At 42.6% G+C, this 16,556-nt stretch overlaps 1 protein-coding gene across 40 annotated transcripts in view; it reads left to right on the top strand.

Moving 5' to 3' along the window:
- LOC117778510 (muscleblind-like protein 1) overlaps nt 1–16,556 on the top strand; it is a 38,421-nt gene that overhangs the window by 14,222 nt on the left and 7,643 nt on the right. For 19 of the 40 annotated variants that reach the window (XM_034614127.1, XM_034614129.1, XM_034614125.1 and 16 more), the window contains 4 exons: nt 13,015–13,227; nt 13,394–13,618; nt 14,851–15,153; nt 16,119–16,172. In XM_034614127.1, coding sequence (XP_034470018.1) covers nt 13,015–13,227; nt 13,394–13,618; nt 14,851–15,153; nt 16,119–16,172 — 795 coding nt within the window. The remainder of the gene's footprint in view (nt 1–13,014; nt 13,228–13,393; nt 13,619–14,850; nt 15,154–16,118; nt 16,173–16,556) is intronic. The other 21 variants (XM_034614159.1, XM_034614160.1, XM_034614153.1 and 18 more) reach the window with 6 other exon arrangements.

Below are 16,556 nucleotides of genomic sequence, written 5' to 3'. Positions count from 1 at the left end.
ATCTGCCTTTTTTATCAGAACACTCATCTCCAGAGATGGGCGGACCTCAACCCAAAGTTTCCAGCCTTGACACACACACTTTTTTTTTTTCTTACCTCTGTTTGTATTCTGCCCCTCCAGACATTGATGACTCGTGGTCATTGGCAGTTTGTGAACAGGGCAGGGTTATGATGAGGACAGCGTGTGTGAGTCGACTCAGAGAACAGCATTTATAGCCAGATGTGGACAGAGGAACATTGTCAGGCCCAAGCTGAAGTCGTCCCAAGTTTCCTCACAATGTGGCAACAACTCTGCGTTTGTGTGTCAAAATTTGCAAAAGCTGAATTACATAATATTTACTCCTATCGTTAGGAACTGCAACCACCATTCTGTCTAATCTCCATAGATCTCTTCAATTAATTGGAAAAACTGAGACTGTGTCAACTTTGCTAAACAGAAGCCAGACAGGGCAAGAAACACAAGCAGTCACATGATCATATTGGCTTTAAAAAAAGAATACTTACATACTTACTATGGTAGGTGCGACATATCATACTTCAGTACAATGAATGACATTTAGATGCGTGAACACAATTTTCTTATTGTAAGAGTGATTATTGCAAAACATTTCTTTAGCCGTACTCGTAAAGAATTAGATAAACTTGCTAAACTGTTGACTTGTCTACAACCTGTGTTGCGACCCGATGCTTCGTTGAAGAGACATTGCGGTTTTGCCGAGATCTCAGAAATGTATTGGGTTTGTTAAATGTTTAAAAACTACAAAAGTTAGACCCAAGATGTAAGAAGCTGAAATCCTCATGTACATACCACACAAATACATACCACACCTCCTGACTATCTGGACCTGACAGGTCGCTGATAAAGCTGTTTAGTTTATCTACAGGCGGAAGGATCTGGATATGTGAACATGTGTATAAATTGTCATTCACGCCGAGGTCAAGGTCAGCCAGTGGAAAGGAGTACTTGGCAGATACATGGAACTATTTGAGGGAACCAAGGGGCCTATTTTAGCAGTTTGAACTCATTTTCCACAAGGACGTATGTATTAATGGAGATGGGTGATACTTTTTTTAACCAACTGCCCCATTTTTTCCACTGGTAATGAAAAACAGAGCGGGTCTCTAAAACCCACAGTGGAAAAAACAGCTAGCGAGAGAGAGCAATAGAGAAAGAAAGGGAGAATGGAGGAAATCAGAAACAAAGGCTGTTGATTCATTTTTAGCACACACCAGCAGATGAGACCAAAAAAAGTAAATGCAGAGACACCCCAACGATTTCCTCTTACATAAACCCACAAACACATTCACTGAAAAAATTTGTCATTTGTTCTACTTGACTCTCGCACAGGTTGAGTGGTTTAAACGGGACACAATCTCGATTTAGTTGCGTGACATGAATCCACATCGCTCCCTGTGATTCGTCCTGCACCCCCTGCACCCACACACACACACTAATGTACCCCCCTCGGATATATGTGCACACACTCCGTGCCCATGAGAGTGGATCGACCTTCTTCTTGAGAAGTGTATAATTAGAACAGGTCTCACATGATCACCAGTGCATAGCTGAGCAGGTCACACCCAAACCCAGTCATTTCCCAAACAGTCACTCTCTCTCTTTCTGGCCTCCTTTTCACATGGCACACACACACAAAAAACATGTCCTGGACTAAACCACACTTGTGGAGTCCATGCTGAGGGAATTACAGCAGGGAATATGCACCAGAAACAGCAGTAACAGTTAAATTGCAATTTTTCATGGGAAGATGTTCTTGGCAGTGATCAGATGTGGATGATATAAGCCTCAAGCAGGACAATCAGTCAAAGCTAAATTTTCATCTAGGCCACAGAAGTTAATACTAACTTGTGTGTGTGTGTGTGTGTTTATTTGGGCAAATATTTGGAGAAGAATAATGTCTGGCTGGGCTCCCTGATTTAATGTCAGCTTTAAAACTTTATATATTAATAGTTTACTGCTAAGTGGACACCTAAGGAACAACGTGCCGATTAGAGATGTGTATTTTTAAAGCATAATAATCAGATCTGATGTAGTATAAGGCGGACGTAATCAATGATGAGACAGGTGGAAAAGTTTGATGCAACATGTACTCCTTTAAGAGCATTAAGAGTTTAAAATGTTCATGATGTGTTCAGGAAGTAACCTATTTAAGTTCAATTCTGTACGTCCTTTACTAAAGCACAGATTGGAGCATGATTGTCAGCTCAGGTTGCTGAAACAAGTGAGCCGATGCATGCCTTATTGGTTTATAGTAGAATAAGTCTGACATAATATAGGTTACTCTACAGTGAATGAACTGTAAGCTCCGCCACTCCCAAACAGGAAAACGGCCAACTTATTTCCAATGCTGTGCCATCCAACTAATCATCTCATGCAAGCCTATTCTAGTCCACTTCTCCTCCACTCCTTCGCCTTTCGTCCGTCGCTTGTTTTCATTCTCCTCCCATTTTGGTAGCTCCCTCTACTTGATTTCCCGCTCGGTGTGTTCAGGCCACACCTATCCCTGGACAGGATGGTTCACATTACACTCTTATAGACCCGTACACATGCACACACATGCAAATAAACCCACGCTGCGTGAGTTTTATGAGGCTGCTCTGAGTGACATCAACCATGGCTTTGTGTGAACCCAGCAGCAGCAGCAGCGTGTCCTTATTTACCCCCAACACTGCCGTCCATGTCATAAACGAAAGGGCTAATAATGGTCTAGCATGGGCGAGTAAAAGTGTGAACACACACATAGTTATAGTCACGGCATAGTCTTTGTACTTTGTCCACCTGCCAGCACGACACACCCACTGTCATCATGTCTGAGTTCTGGAAGAAAATAAGAGACCAAGTGTGAACGCGTGCACATGTAAGTGTGTGTGTCTGTGTGTGTGTTATATCTGTGTTCGTGGTGCTGTTTCAGCGAGTTACTTTGTGTTATTACACTGTTCAGAGCCAAGATTACATTCCTGCAGAGCAGAGGGCGGGTGAATACCTCTTATTTATCTCTCTCTGTCTCTAACTCTCTCCGTCCCTCTCTGTCTGTCTCTATCTGTCTTTCCTCTTATTTCGCTGTCCATATTTTGACAGTCTGTATATATTCGGTGCTTCGATGGAACAGTCAGATTAAACACACACACACACATAGATAAAGACTAACAGACACACACAGTCAATGGTGGCCGGCCAGACAGACATGTGGGGTAAATATTAGCCGTGTTGCTAGTCTACAGTGTTTTTTATGATTTCAAACAAATTGTCCGGCGAATCTCTGGGCAGTAAAATCAACATGTCATGCTCTCTCTGTGTGTAAACATATGGTTATGAGTTCAGAAGGCTAATGTGTATTCGACACTGCTGTCACACACTGCAGACACACTGCACATTGCCACGTGCAGGGAACAGTTGTCATTTGTGTGGCCAGTGACAAAGTGCTAAAGGCCAGAGAAAAATAAATAGCAGAATTTAGTTTGTTTGAATTGTTTAATTTAGCTCAGAATTATTTTTATCTTATTAAACTCATTAAACATGCTGGTGAATAAACCTAAGAGGAAATTAGCTGATTCCTTAAAATGTCCAGGATATTTGACAGAAACAGATCGAACCCTCTTTGAATGTTGTCTAAATAATAGTGCACCACATGCAGACACAAAAATGCAGTGTTTATCTGCATAGCAGCCACAGATGGACGCGTGGAATCCAAAGCCTCTCGTAGACGTGTGATCCTCACACTTCTTGCTTCGCTGGCTTCTCACCAACAATTTCTAGCCCAAAAGAAAACAGGAAAAAAGGAAATAGGACAGTGTGTTATAATGTCAAAATAAGACTCAGAAGCATCTTTGATCGAAAAAGGTTTGGTTTCAGTAGCACTGTGCTAATCTCCACTCAGGGCACCGCAGCAAGGCTATAACTCAGACACTGTTTACTGGATCCACATGGGCCTCTGCCCTGTCTTCTGTTCGGCTGTGCTCCGTCTTTACTGTAGCTGATTAAAATGAGCAGGTTTCAATTGATAAGAGCTGAGTCACATTATGGAGGCTTTCATGATGTTAGTAACCAGGCCCTTTCACATCTCTGTCTCCTGGTGTCCATGTGTCCATTCTTTCTGCTTTCTCACTTAAATGCTGGAGGGATTTGTGTTTGGACCAGACTAATCCTAGCCTACACACAAAGACACACACACACACTTACAGACACACAGAGTAAGTCTGTGGCCTGCTCATTTCGTGGTGTGTGCATCCTTGTCAGATCAGGGCGGCTGTGCATTTTGTCTTTGAGCTTATGTGACGGAAGATCAGCGACAACAGCCTGTCTCTTCTTCTCAGTGTCAGCCGCCCCTGTCCCTCCATCACACTGGTCCCCTTTTATAACACCACTGATACAATGATTACTTCTCTCGCCTCTCTGTCTCTCCGTCTGTCTCTTTGACGTACAGCCATACCATAAAACCTCACATAGCCTGAGGGTTATTATTGCTTCAATGTTAAATAAATAAAAAATATTGACAATTCAAATCCAAGATCGTAAAATGCAAAGTCGCAGTGATGACGGTTTCAAACTCAGATGACATGCATCTGTTTGCTGTCGCATAAATGTCTACTGGTGTGTTGGTATGACACTTATTAGAGGATTTACAACCACGCAGGAGTTTATTGGATACATGTGTTTATTTGATTAAATGTGTAGACTTCCAAACCCTTATTGAATATACTAATCAGAGCAAAGAGTTATGATTGTAATCTTTCAGTCTCGCAGACATAAATATGACAATATATTTCTATCCTCAGGACTTTTAACCCATGTCCAGCAAAACATTGTTTTAACCCACACAACTTTATTATATATTCAGGTGGAGACCCAAAAGGTTTTAATAGATGAGTGTGTGCTGTGACATGATGGATTACATGCATGCATCATTTTCTTGTGAATCCCTTGTGAATTGGTCGGCATGAGAATGATGGAATTTACCACTACTGACAAAAACTACGGTATAAAAATATAAGTCGTCAGTGTGAATACATTAAACGCAAACTGTAATTAGTATTAAAACTGTGATTTGAATTCATGAAAATGTATAGGACATTAGAAATGCAGAAAACTAGACGTTAAGGGGTGAAATAGATTTGTGTAATCTAAATGTAGCTTCAGCCTCATAACTAAACTGGCTTCTCCTGATTATCTCTATCCATCCTTTTCTCTAACTTGCTATTTCTTTCTCTCTCTTATCGGCTTTCTCATTACCCCTCACATGCAAAGTCACATATCCAGTCGTCAGTCAGCTCAGCCATTATCCTCCATTAGACAAGTGAGAGAGGAGCTTGAGGGCACAGCCACTCACTTAGACTCAACTCGCTTAACACCTTTTCACACCGCCCCTCCCTCTCGCCAGCTGTTAGAACCATCCGTTTACCCTGCCCCTCATCTCTGTTGATGCCAAAATGTTGAAGAGTTCGTGCCACGGGAGCAGGAGAAGAAGACGCCTCTGGTTGCGTTACTGAAAGGCACAGGAATTTGAGGCAAAATTGCTCTTTCTGTCCATCTTGTTTTTTTTTTGTTTTTTTTTCTAAAGTGCATTCCTTCTCAAAATCACCGCCCCTGGGCCTGTCGAAGACACGGCATTGGTCTTAATTACTTTCACCTTTTTTATCTGATTCAGCATTCCTATAAATGCTCTTTGTAGGCCAGGGGAAAACTTTTATCACGAATCTCCACGAACATCAACCTTATCGCTGCATAATGTTTTGTCACATGACATTGAGCTGTAAGTCTGAGAAGTGAATGTAAACACATCAAACCTGGCAGGTCAGGATCCATCATGTGTCCTTGAATTTGACCTGAAACAGTGGCACCAACGGAACTCCACTCAGCCCTGATAAGTTTTGTTTGTTTGAGATGCAAATTCCACTGCTCTGTTGACGCTGCTCTACACTGCAGCCTCTACATGTCTTAAACTGGCACCAGATACATTCTCATACTTATTAGATTATTTATCATCAGAATTAGTAGCATTAGGCTGGCTTTTATTGCTTTCCTCAATGCAATTATAATTTATCTCAATCACATATTTTTGAAAAACATCAGTACATGAATATTCCTTCTCTTTGACCCATGTATTTCTGGATTAATTACAGTATGACAAGTTCAAAATTATGAATTCATGAATTGGATTTGGGGCTGATTGGTAGGATGTTGGTTTTTCTCATTAAATGTAATTTAAATTAGATTCAAACTATTTATTGATTGAAAACTACAATGGGAGTAAATTAAGCTCAGTAAGAAACTTCCAATGTCTAGAATTCAGTACATTTTGTTTATTTTGAGTCGGAAAGAAGACAGTAATTCCTCTTGATGTTTTTTTTTCCTGCTTTATTGCTCAATATAAACACACCAGTTTCATTCTTAACTTGTCTCCCTGCATCTGCAAGGAATACGAGGCTTTAAGCTGCAGTAAGCATGAGAGAGAAAGAGAGTGGCAGCATCCTGCTTGTGGTAGTGCCAAGTCCAGAGGAGATAATCACATGCAGAAAAGGATTAGGCCAGTTGACAGTGGGATTAGAGCTGTGGATAGGATTACAGTCTGTTATATCAGATTAGCATAATACACGCCCGATTAAATCTGATCAGGCGGCAAACCAAATTAATCATCTTCCGGGGTGGTTATTTCTTGGACGCTGATTGAAGAGACTTTTTCTCTGCATATCTACAATACAGGTGTCACAGAGCTGAGGGGGAGGTGAACCCTTGTGCCGATCGGGGGTGGTAGTGGTGAGGGATTAGAGAGGGAGAACAGAAAGCTGGGATCAAACAAAGGTATATCAAAGAGGAAAGAAGTACTGACATACCTCCAAACTTTTTTCATCTTTCGATGTGTGACGATTGCATCCTGAGCTGCCACTGTGAAACAGTAGAGATAAAGGCTTCATCCATACTGCTGCGTTTTCATTTGACTAAAAACCAACTAAAACAATCTCTGTCCATGAGAACATTTTGGCGCCGTTTCAGATTTTATCCCCGTCCATATTTATTATGGCCAACAGCATTTCCAAACTTTGTTTTAGTGGCTTTTGAGTTGATGCGTTTTCAAACAAAAACATGGTCATATGGATGAGACAAAGAGATAGGGAAGGCATACATCTATCTTCCCTTTGTCAAATAAATGTTCTGCCTTCGTTACCTTCCCTGTATTATATGAAACTTCCCCCTTCTTCTATTTAAGACTGTTAGAGTTGTCTAATAGTCAAGTCACTATTTGTATATCTGGTGGGGAATTTTGAAAGTACATTTCCTGTTCATGTGGCTGCTCTTTAACAAGAACTGTCCGTTTAAAAAAGGAGCTAGAATAGATGTGAAGTAGAACCGTTGGTATCACATGTCATTACTCAGGTTTCAAGTTTTGAAATGGCTTGATGAATCGTTTGATCCTTCTTGAACCTGTGAGGCCTCCAGACGGAGACAGGAGCACACCTCAGTCATTTCAGAAACAACAGTGATGTTACTTAGATGCCGTCTGGACCTTGTGATTTCTGCGTACTGACTCCTCTTTTCGCTTTCTCTATCTCACTGGGAAGCTTCACTCGCAGATGATTAAATGAAAGTTCCCAGGCCGCCCTCATGTACACTCACACTGCGAGCACTGGATGGCTTTCATAAAGTGCTGCTGCCCTGATCGATACCTGCGTGATTGCTCTGTTATTACTAATAATGAAAAGTGTGGAAATAACCTTGTTAGCCTTCACAGGAGAAGAAGCGGCACTTCACTGTGAACACAGACTGTGGAGGAAAAAAACTGGCGTAAATAAAGTCACATGAAAGTGTTATCGTGTGAGAAGAGATAGAGGGTTGATAGCGAGGGAGAGGAGGGGGTCAGAAACAGAGAGGTCTAAGTTTGGATCCAGGGCTCCTGTGTACGTGACATCTGACCTGAGGCATTTCTGAGAACCAACACCCTCTGAAGTGTGAATAACTCTTCTGTGTGTGTGTGCGTGCGTGTGTGTGTGTGTGCAATCATTATTTCTTTAAATTATTATTCCTAAAACTTTAGAGTGTCATCAAAACTTCCATCCAACTAAACACGTCGTGCTTCTCTGGCTGACCCTATCTACCTCTGCGTGGTCCTTGTCATATCTCATCTGTGGTTCATGATCCTTTTCTCTCCGTTGCTGTTTGGTGTAGGGTGGTAAAGCGTCAGGGGGGGGGGGGGGGGGGCATATTGCAACTATTATCATAGATTAACTCTCCCTCCCTCCTCCATATCTCCATAAGCCCCACTGGTCACATCAACTCCCCGATCACTAAGCTGCACAACGCTGTGTACTTTGAGTCCCATCAGGGAGAAACAGACACACTCACAAGAGTTTGAGTGTTGATGGTCTGATACTGAAATTCACGCCCCTGCAAAGACACAACCCTGCGTCACATAAGATTGTGTAGTTCTGGAGGGTCTTCTTCACCCTCTTCAAAATAATCTTTACAGCTAATTTAATGCAGAATTAAGTGGCTAAAAACAAAAATGGAAATCAATTGTACTCTGCACTGTAAAAGGATATTATTGATTAGGAATTGCTGACTACTCTTTTGGTTGCTTAATGCTTGCAAATGCACTGAACACCCAATTACACTACCACGTCTCAATATGCTCAGTTTCTGGTTTGCTAAGGTTCCAGTAATTTGCAAGCTGCCTTACTGACTGTCCGGATGCCATGTAAGATGATCCGCACATGGTCACGTGATATGTTTTATATTTAATTCGCAGTACAGATGAAGAGGCCGACCACTGGGCTCGGTCCTTTGAGTCTCTGCTTTGCTCTCCAGCAGAACAAAGCTTCCCTCACAGTATGTGTGAGGAGACGGGGCTTTCATCTCTGCGTATGTTTAGACAGAAGTCACTGAAACACAGGGCAGAGAGCAGCGTGGCTCCAAACCAGAACCCCACACGACTGAGATGTACTAAAGAGTAACTGTGGCTGTTGTGCATTTTAAACGATGATATGCAGAGGACTATTATGTTGAATTAACATACAATCATTGGTCCATGCTTCATATCAGGAATGTAAAACAGATAAACATCTAGAAGTAACTGGAATGAATTCATAAACCTTGAAGAAGGTTTTGGCCACAATCTGACGCCCGCAGGAAACTTTATTTATAGTAGTTCCAAATCTGGGGGTTGGGGTCACATGAGAGATCTAATGGTTCATGAGAGGATTATTTTTCCTTTTTTTGGGGGGGGGGTATTTTGCAATAGGACTGTGTTATAATGCAGTGCATGATGTGGTTGAATATTCCTATAATTTAATCCAAAGGCAGTGAAAAAGTTAAAGTTTTTGGCCTCGTTTTTCAAAGAACTTAAAGTTTCAAGATGCAGGATAAAACAACTTCGGACAGACTTACTTTTGAAGGTAGATTGTCCCAGATATGAAGCGCATAAACTAAATGCTGCTGTTTTGCTTTCACCCTGACAGCAAACAGACATTTCCCAGCAACAGTTCATAGCAGACGGTGATGTATTCTGGCTCTAAACTGCTTGGTGCTTTACAAACCAACCGCAGCAACAATCACGAGTCAAAAATGTTGTGAGCTGCTGTTTTATTAGATTCATTTTACTGTTACCCTTAAGTAGAACTAGTTATTCTTCCCTATTCCACTCTTTTCCTTTTCCTCTCAGTCGCTCACACACACACACACACACACATGGGCATTACTGCGTCTTGCTGCATGCTCCATCTCATCTCCTCAAAAGGTTGTGATGCAGACCCACCCAGCATTCTTTATACATTCGTTCATTGTTTGTTTAAATCCCACACAGTCACAAAAGCAGGGTGTGTGAGTAAGGGTGAGAGACAGAGAGTTAAGCGAGAGAGAGAGAGAGAGCGATCAGGGTGGGACATGTTATTACAACTTATCATCAATCGGAGTGCACGGTAGCCAGCGGGATTATTGTTCCCAGTTTGGCCGGGAGTTTGGCAAGTTAGATCTCAGCGGGGGGAAAACAGACGACCCCCCCCAGTGATAAAACAAAATACAGCCTAAGCTGAAGGGAGGTCAGTAGAGCAGCAGAAGCAAGTTGGTTTTCTTCTGTCAAGTTTGGCCTAGTGTGCTTTCTTATACGTTAAGATTAACTTGCCAATAGAACAATATAATATGATATTGTATTTTAGAATAAAACTTGGCTTGGTTATAATTATTGTTTTGGTCTTTTATGAAAGTATTTTTGAAACTGAGATATAAAACTATTTGATATTTACTTTTTCCATCCACTACAAAAGCAACTATCAATTACAATCATTTTGCAATTTGTACCCATGACAAAATATTTTATTGTAACAAGAAACAATTAGAGGTATTAAAGGTTAATATTATACCTTTCAGTGTTGTTATCTGGGATTATGTGGCCCTTGATAAAACAATGTGGTCAGGCTCTCTTGCCATAAGGCTAAGGGTATAGCTGCAGTGAAACTGATATCTGCCTTGTCCCCTATAATGTATAAACAAAATAAAAACATTCCTGGAAAACACGGTGATGAAAGCAAATCTGTATCTGCTCTCTGCTCATCAGCCTGCACTGACTCTGGGGACTAAACTAATCACGTGGATGAATCATTCCCAAGCTGCATGCCTTATTGTTTTCAACGTTTCTGGCATAAGCACAGAGCAATGACAAATCAGTTTGTTCAATTATCACTTTCTCATCAGGTATTTTCTTACACAGTGGCATGACAAAAATGTGGTTAAAAGCCTTCTATGGGTTTATGTAGATCATCAGATTTTTTTTTGTCTTTAAATAGTGACAAAATATTGTAACTCTCATCTCCAGTTTCCTCAATGCAGATAAAACGGTCAGCGATATGACATTTATAGATGATATCTGTATTATTCATCTGGAAAAACAGCTTTTTAAGATAGTTATATAATATAGATATAAAAATTACACAGGCCAGACCGGGGCAGACTGTGGATGCCCTCTCCTTTTGTCGCCTGTATTTGAGGTGTTATCTTTGCGGAGTTCCCGTATCTTCCAGCGATCGAAAGATTCCAGGAATCACAGCATTGTTAGAGCGGGAGTGACTGGCTGCTCTGTTGCCGTGGACACCATCTTTAGCTGCTCCTCAAGGCCGCTGATGTCACAAAAACAGTCACAAACATGATGCGAGGGGCAACGTCCTCCTCCTCTTTCTCATCCTCCTCCCGTCTATCTGTCTGCCTCTCCGTTCCTCTCTCTCTCCTCCCTGCATGTGATGACCTAGACTGATCACGTCTTCTGCAACTTCTAAAATTTCCCTGACGCAGCCCATGCAGCTCTCGCTATGCAGAGTTACTATGACTCTCTCTCTCTCTCTCTCTCTCTCTCTCTCTCTCTCTCGCTCTCTCGCTCTCTCTGTAACACTCACGCAGCCTGACGTTTCCTCTCCTGGGACCTGATTTTTAATTCAAAATGGCAGCCAGTGTTGGTTGATTGCTTTAGCTTTGGATGATTCAGCAGGAAGGTAAATGTCGTTAGATAAAGTCAAGACCACGTATTTCTTTCTTTAATATATCCCTAACCTTTAACACACACACACACACACACACACACAAACATCCGCGTTTACAGCTGCAGTTGTTAAGCCAAAGGTCAACAGACGGGGTTATGTGGGGTGAAAGCAATGTGATCCTCCACGCTTTCGCAACCAGCCCCCCTTCCACACACACACACACATGCACTCTCCACACACTCACTTTCCCCTCGTCGCATGCCATTGTCACTCTATTAGAACCCGCTTTCAGCTGCTCGTCTCACACACATGACATGACACACTCGCCCACGCACACACCTCTCAGCGCTGTCAGTGTCAGACGCTGTTGTGAATGCAAGCTCAGCGTATGTAGAGTGATTGACATACGACCTGGTCAGTCTGGTTAATGGAAAGGTTAAGCCTCGGTTGAATTTTTCTTTACTCAGTTAACACAAAATCTCGCCTTTAAATTGGGATTCAAAGTAATAACGACACCAATTTTATTTACTGTATGCTTCACTTTACTTAGCTCACCACCGGAGATTTTATATGGGAACAGACAACTGTAGCATTAGGAAAGAAATCAGGGGCTGTAATCCCGCTCCATGCATGCTGTATAACTGTCGCCTGCTATGTGCAACACAGTCTGAAATAATTTTAAAGTGGGACCTAAAGAGAGCTTGAGATTTTAACTTCAGCCGAGTGGATTAAACAAAATATCTGAAGGAGCTCCCCCCCTGTCGTTTAAGTGTCTTACTCCCTGCTCCTAATCTCCCCCCTCGTTTCCCCTCACACCTGTCCGCTGATCCAGTGTCAGTGAAAGTGTGTGAGAGATGGGAGAGGGGAATGAAGTCATGACAGAGTTTAGAGCTGAGTCCCACTGGGGACAGCTCCGTCAGCAAGGGAAAGCACAGGCTGCCATGTAGATTAGCTGGACGTCTGGAAAGCAGCACCCCAGTGTCAGTCATGACCACCTGGGGCTAGTGCAGACTCACACACACACACACACACACACACACACACACACACACACACACACACACACACACACACACACACACACATTCACATGTCCCTGCTGGGGCCGACAGAAATAGCAAGCTTGTAACAATTAGTGCGAGACCCGCCCTCGACTTAATGTGAATTTTGAATGTCTGACATTGAGCTAGCGACCATATAAACAAGGTACTGAGCTTTCAATTCACATAAAATCCCTTACACATTCTCCTATTCCAGTATTTCCAAATGTATTGTAACACAGAACATGATCATGGTTGAAATAGAAACCTCAACCAAATATGTATTTTTAAATAAGTCAGCATGGCAGGATCACAGCCCAGTTCATAAGACAGCATAGAAAACAGTTAATTAAATTGTGACCAACTCATAGTCAGCATTAGCCATTAAAACCTCTACCCTTTATTTTTCAACATATATTTGTCCATATATTTTACAGACATTTTCAATATAACTTACAGTTCATGTGCATTTTGTCACTTCTTCGTTCCCCCTTTAGGGCCGTTGTTCAAGGGAGAACTGCAAGTATCTGCACCCTCCTCCCCACCTAAAGACCCAGCTGGAGATCAATGGCAGGAACAACCTGATCCAGCAGAAGAACATGGCCATGCTGGCACAGCAGATGCAGCTCAATGCCATGATGCCCGGCACACAGCTACCGCCTATGGTGAGAGGACACACAAGTATGAACACAGCACAGCTACTGCACACGGTGAGACCACATGCAATGTAAAAGCTCACACATATACAGCTCCTTCACTGTTTGTGGCTCTTTATGTCTTTTTCCGCCATCCCCACTCTTTTCCAATGTTTGTGGGTTTACACCGGTTTTATCCACAGTGGTTTAATTTCTCTGCCTTTACTTTGCTCTCATCCAGCCCATGTTCTCGATGGCGCCAGGCCTGGCCACCAATGCCAGTGCAGCAGCAGCAGTCGCAGCCGCGGCCTTTAATCCCTACCTGAGCCCTGTGTCACCAGGCCTGATGCAGCAAGAGCTCCTACCCAGCACCCCTGTCCTCATGGCGTCAAACCCCAACGTCGGCCAAGTTCCCAACGCTGCCGCTGCTGCTGCCCAGAAACTGCTGAGAACAGACAGACTTGAGGTAACAGACAGACTAATGGATACAATCTGCTAAGCTTTGTTTTGGAGCAAGGATGTAACATGTGGCAAAGAACTCCCTACTACGAAAGCATTATAGTGAAAGCTTTATTAAACTGTACGTCATCTTTGTGTGTCTCTCTTAGCGGGAGCGGCGTCACCCAGGATTTAATGAGCCTATAAACAAGACAAGTGCAGTTAACAAGTGGTTAAACAAGCATAAGAAAAACAACATCCTTATTGGACTTGCATGAACTGTTTCTGAAACTGATTTGTAATATTAATAACAAGTAGTATGATGCAAAGTGGAAGCTAATTAAAATAAAATTAGAAATCAGTCCGTCAGAGGCACATACACTAATATATTTAATCGGCTCGAGTTGTTTCCTGATTAGTAGTTGGTTGCTGTTTTGATGAACTTATTCTCACTTAATCAGCCTCGTCTAGTTCCATTTTGTTTGTGCTTTCGTTGGCTTGACAACAACATTAGACAAGCACCAGAAATGAGTTTGAACTTGTTGAGTATTTATTTGAGTGGAGGGAGTAGTAATGTTTTCCAAAGTGCTGGTACAATAATAGACAAAAAAACGGCAAAAGGGGCACTTTCTTTTTCATCAAACTCCGAAACTGTAACCCCTGCTCAGAGCAAAATATTTTTTGTGGCAGAGCTGTCGAGACCAGCGTCAGCAGAGAAATAAGGGAAATAGCAGCCACGTAATGCCCATGCGTTCATATCAACTCTGATTCATAAGAAGGTGCTGCCCTCTGGTGTCTCACATATGAACTTTTAAATGTGTTTGAGGGTTTCGAGTTACTCACACTCCAGAAAACACGCCACAGTTCTTCATATAGAAGATCATAATCAGTGCAGAAGTTTCATTGTAGCCTTGAACTTCCTCGTTGTAATGTCCATGCACGACCAAATACAGGAACTACATATCTAACAGTTGTTGGAAAACAAGAAGTACATTGTAAACAGTATGTCTGTGTAAATCTGAGGCTTCGCATTTGCTTTCTCACAGCAAGAAGATTATGATCTCGTAATGCATTTTGAACTATTTATTGGACTGCAGGTCTCATGCATTTTTAAGTGAAATGGATTTTGGTACATATTCTCCCTCTGTAATTAGAAACTGAAAGCTTGATGAGTCACACAACAAATACACAACTATTCTTCTGCTGTATCCACATACTGTGCCGTGCCCCTCTTTTCATCGTTTCTCTCCTCGTCTCCAGGTGTGTCGGGAGTACCAGAGGGGCAACTGCTCCCGGGGCGAGGACGACTGCCGCTTCGCCCACCCCGCCGACAGCACCATGATCGACACCAACGACAACACCGTCACCGTGTGCATGGACTACATCAAGGGCCGCTGCTCCCGGGAAAAGTGCAAGTACTTTCACCCGCCAGCCCACCTGCAGGCCAAAATCAAGGCGACGCAGCACCAGGTGAACCAGGCCACAGCCGCCGCAGCCATGGTGAGCAGTCTGTACGAGCGCGGGCACGCACTCTTTCACACCCCCACAACAGCCATGTACTCAGTAAGTTTTAAATGTACTTCTATTGTAAATGAAATGACCTACAAAGGAATATGTTCTGTGGCATCACACTCACATTCATGTTTGAATGTGTCTCACCAACCCGGTTTGTATCATGTAGCTTTTCAGTTCTGCTCTTGCCAGGTCAAATTTTAAAGGTCTGCATGTTGGTTTGGGTAAAATCTCCTTGGAGCTGGATGATATGAAGAAGGGAGGGACCACGGCACATTGTTAACTGTCAATATGCTCGTCACTGCTCGTCCCTGATGTGACAAAACAATTGTCTTGTTCCTTGTTCATCTCATCCCAGGCCACAAGCAGAGAGTCACTTCCTCTGTCTACCTCTCTCTGGTGCCCTGGTCTTATTTGTGACTCCATTGTTTCTGTGCTTCCTATCTATTACTGTACTTCTCTTCCTCTTGACATTATTCAAAAAAAAAAAAGGGATTCATTGTGCTGCCGGTCCTGTGACACAGTAAAAGCACCTGTGAATAATAGTGCAGCCACACTTGTCTGTTGATCACTCTTCGGGCTCTTATTGACTCAGCGTGAATCATTGTAATGTGACCCTGACTACAATGTGCATCGTGAAACAGAAACTTCTATATATTCTGTCCCTCACGATTACTGAGACCCACTTAAAGTAATGATTGAATAATTTTCTCATTGCTGTATGCATCCATCTTTGTGTGCCAATAACTAATGTAGATTAGTAGTTATCATTGATTATTGATGATCATGTAACTGTTGAGCAGCAGAGCTAGTGTCCACACTGTGCATGCCTTAGTCCTGTTCTCCCCTTGTATATTGCATTCCAATGATTTGTTTTTTATTTGTTTTTGTTTTTTCTCACCTATACCCAAACTGCACTGCTGCCCCCATGATGCACCTCTGCTTGCTGGTTTATGTTAATGCGCTTGAACCCCATTGGCCCATTGCCATCATGTGCTCGCTGCCTGCTAATTAAGACTCAGTCGGCTGTCAAATCACTGAAGCGACCCCTCGACGCAACCTTTGACCTGGTACTATGACCTTTCACCTTTTAGCTTGGCATGTGGCTTTGTTGTAGAGCAGTGTTTTAACCAAAGATACCTAGCTATTTTTGTTGTCGTTGTCTCAGTGCAATGTCTGTCTTTTCCTCCTGTTGAAACTGTCATTATTGCTTGTGATAAAATGATTGTGGCTTTCAGTGGTTTAGATATTAACAACCCCCCCCCCCCCAAAAAAAAAGTAGAACGACCTCAGACACAATTTCTAATGTGGCGTTCGGGGAAGAGGAGCCACAATCACTTCCTCACCTGTCGCTTGTTTAACAAAAGTCAGTGAGGGCTAGGGAAGTAGAGCTTCTTTAACGGTGGCATGGCTTCAGTCTTAACGTCCGAGTCAGTGGTCAGTGTTGTGGAGCA

This window comes from Hippoglossus hippoglossus, chromosome 17 (assembly GCF_009819705.1).
Source record: "Hippoglossus hippoglossus isolate fHipHip1 chromosome 17, fHipHip1.pri, whole genome shotgun sequence".
NCBI lineage: Eukaryota > Metazoa > Chordata > Actinopteri > Pleuronectiformes > Pleuronectidae > Hippoglossus > Hippoglossus hippoglossus.
This window is presented reverse-complemented; position numbering and strand designations above follow the sequence as displayed.